Consider the following 3,311-nt stretch of genomic DNA (forward strand, 5'->3'; position numbering starts at 1 on the left):
AAAATTCACTCTTGGTATGGTGTTTTTGGGGTGATGTGCAGTGCCATTTCTCCTCCAAACATGGTATGTACAATGACATCCAAAGAGTTCGATTTTGGTCTCATCTGACCAGACTAGGACAAGCCAAATACTGGGAGAATATAATGTTGTGCAGCAGACTTTAAATGAGCTTCAAGATGCTTTTTCTTCAGTAGTGAGCGTGCATATAGAGGCCATGGCGGTTAAGTACATTACTTACTGCATTATTTTCATTGAAACAGCTGTACCTGCTAATTCCAGGTCTTTCTGAAGCTCTCCGCGAGTGGTCCTTGGCTCTTGGACAACTCTTTTGATTATTCTTTTGACTCCTCTGTCAGAAATCTTACGATGAGCACCTGGTCGTTGCCTGTTTACGGTGAATTCCGGATTATGGCCCCAACGGTGCTCACTGGAACATTCAGAAGTTTAGAAATACGCCTGTAACCAATGCCATCAGTATGTTTTGCAACAATAACGCTGAGAAGGTCTTAAGAAAGCGCTCTGCTTTTACCCATCATGAGATGCTTCTTGTGTGACACCTTGGTACCGAGAAACCTTTTTATAGGACATCAATTAGGACTAAACCAGCTGATATTAATTTGCACTGATAGGGGGCAGGATTGCTTTCTAAATGCTGACAGATTTCAACTGCTTTCTTGGCTTTCTATGTCTTTTTGCACCTCCTTTTCTTCATATGTTCAATACTTTTTCCCTGTGTTATTCCACTTTATTACACATAACTTAATTTATGGACTTATTTGTTTTGATTTTTTTATATGCGTTGATCACGTGGGTTGTTGCCGACATCTGGTGAGCATTTCATGTCAATAGCCCCATTAGAAATTTAATTTACTGAGAAAAAAGTTGACACGTTTAATGCTTAAAGTTAACACGTTTAATGCTTATTTTCCCTGCTGTAAGTATTGTATTCTAACGGAATGTCCGAGAATGTAAAGATGCAGAAAGTGAATGCGTGCGGACGACCGTGTGTAACAGGTGTGTACAAACAGCAGCCCGGCTGTCCTGCGGACCGCTAACGCCCCGAGTAATAGGCGCGTCCTTGTGCGCTGTAACTCGCAAAGTACACGGCGGCCGAGCGGAGGCGCAATTTTTGTTATCTCAGCTCGCGAGTCTCCTCTTTCTGAAAATGGTTTCACCCAACCAGGTATAACTAGCCCTGCGGACACACAGCTAGCAATGCGTTTATATCGAGGGAGTAAAGGGTGCTGATAGCGGGAGAAACCAGACGCGTTTTTCCTCCGGGTTCCTCTATTGATGTCTGCATGTGGATTTCTAAAAACTTTTCAGTTTCAACGAGACAGCGAGCACCACCTGTTCTTCAGCAGTCGCTCTCCGCCAGCACGCAGCAATGAATTATACCGCCGTGAACCAAAGCGAATCGGGACTTTATTTTACCAACAAAAGTGACCCCTTGCAGGGCATTCTGCGCTGCTGTAATTATACCTCAGTGGTGTCCGACAATGGCTTTACGACCGCAGCTCCGGATGAAAGAAGCATCTACATTATGAGGGTGGTCCAGATTGCAGTGATGTGTGTTCTTTCGCTGACGGTAGTTTTCGGCATCTTCTTTTTGGGCTGCAATTTGCTCATAAAGTCGGAAGGCATGATAAACTTTCTAGTCAAAGACAGAAGACCTTCCAAAGAAGTGGAAGCCGTCATCGTGGGGCCGTATTAGCGAAACGAGGAGCGGAGCCATGCCAACTTGTAAGCGCACTTTTTCGTCTCCTGCTTGCGGGTGAGACTCGATGAATGTACAAGGAGGGCAGACTGCAGAAATGAGCTCACGCTTTCGACACTCCTATCCAGAGAAGAGAATAAAATGCAGACCTCTGTTAAAGCTGTACTGCCGTCCATTCCAGCTATGGTTTACTGCCGAGATCGGCTTCGGATCCCCACGAATGTGCTGGAAAAAGTGGATTGAGAACTAGAACGGAAGGATTTTCCTTGTTGCACTCTTGGGTATGAATGGCTCTTGCTGTAGTGCCTCAGGTCAGTATTTCTGAGGGGGCATACTTGTTCTCAAAGTCCCTTAATTCTCACAAACCTCCCAAGGGTTTCCTTCAAATGAGCTCGATTACCAGTTGTTCTGTCTCTTTCGCCAAAAAGCAGCTGCTGAAGAATGTGCTTAAACTATTGAGGAGAAAAATGCAACAATTGGGACGTGTTAACGACACGTTCCGACAGCAACACATTGCAACCCTTTGTATGACTTTTTTCTATAATAAGTTAAAGAAAGTATTTATTATTGTAATTGAGACATTTGAGAGACTAAAGATTCCTTGCGTTAAAGTTTACCTTTTTAATGAAAGAAGATTTAAGTGTATTTTTTATTGTTGATATTTGTATATGTTCAGATTTAATATTTCACATTGCCTATTTATTGGTGACAGATTTCTCTATTGCATTTTTTTTCGTTTTGTTTTGTTTGCTTGCTTGTTTTTGCACGGATTTTTAAATGGATTCAGTCATGTTATTAGTCTATTTTAATAAACGCATCCTGGAATTCTACCATTCATGTTGCTCTAATTTTGCATACGGGGGTGTAAATATACTGTAGCATAACATTCTCAAAAGCGATTCGAGGTGCGTCTGGGCTAACTGAATTAGAACAGCGATTTAGCGTGATGTTGTAATGGTTAGCCCATTTCCACTCGATCAAGTATTTTAGGATAAAAAAAATATAGACGGGGTGTTTGAGAGTGTTGGGGGTCTTCATCACCGATTCATTACAAGTCACTTAATTTGACTAGACTCCGACTGTTAAAGATTGACGGTTGAAATAATTATTATTTACAGTAATTCCAGCTCACGGTATAGAAGAGATGGATGGATGGAGGGAGGGAGGACGAGAGCGTGGACAGTTTGCTTTGGGTAAAATGACTGTCAAACCAACATTACTATTGCTAATAGTTCAAGCACTTTATTGTCATTGTGTAACACAACGAAATTACTTTAAATAATAATATAATGAACTGATTATTAAAAAACGAGTGGATAAAAACACAGATGTTTTAAACGATCATAAGAAATAAAATACGTTATTGTTTGTGTGCGTCTGGACACGAATAGTTAAACGCCATGCGAAAAACACCAAACTGTTCAATACACGGTGACGGATATAAGAAACGAGACACAAACTGCTCAAGGTTCCTTTTAGATGGCTCCATCCATGCATTCTCTGACCCCGCTTGATGCAGGTCAGGGTCGCAGAGACCCGAAGACGTCCTCCCGCTGTCTTTAAAGTTATGTTCAAAGGCTTTGAGGCAACATGC

General features: G+C 41.9%; 1 protein-coding gene across 1 annotated transcript; it reads left to right on the forward strand.

Annotated features, from left to right (window-relative positions):
• The first annotated feature begins 1,082 nt into the window (after positions 1–1,082).
• rprma (reprimo, TP53 dependent G2 arrest mediator candidate a) lies at positions 1,083–2,547 on the forward strand. Its single transcript, XM_028808164.2, has one exon. The coding sequence runs from the start codon at positions 1,388–1,390 to the stop codon at positions 1,712–1,714; it is 327 nt and encodes a 108-aa protein (XP_028663997.1). The 5' UTR covers positions 1,083–1,387; the 3' UTR covers positions 1,715–2,547.
• Positions 2,548–3,311: the final 764 nt, after the last annotated feature.

Source organism: Erpetoichthys calabaricus, chromosome 8 (genome assembly GCF_900747795.2).
Source record: "Erpetoichthys calabaricus chromosome 8, fErpCal1.3, whole genome shotgun sequence".
In the NCBI taxonomy this organism is placed as follows: Eukaryota; Metazoa; Chordata; class Cladistia; order Polypteriformes; family Polypteridae; genus Erpetoichthys; species Erpetoichthys calabaricus.

Excerpts from the sequence above, each read along its gene's own strand:
- rprma (XM_028808164.2), top strand. The coding sequence starts at position 1,388 with ATGAATTATACCGCCGTGAACCAAAGCGAATCGGGACTTTATTTTACC.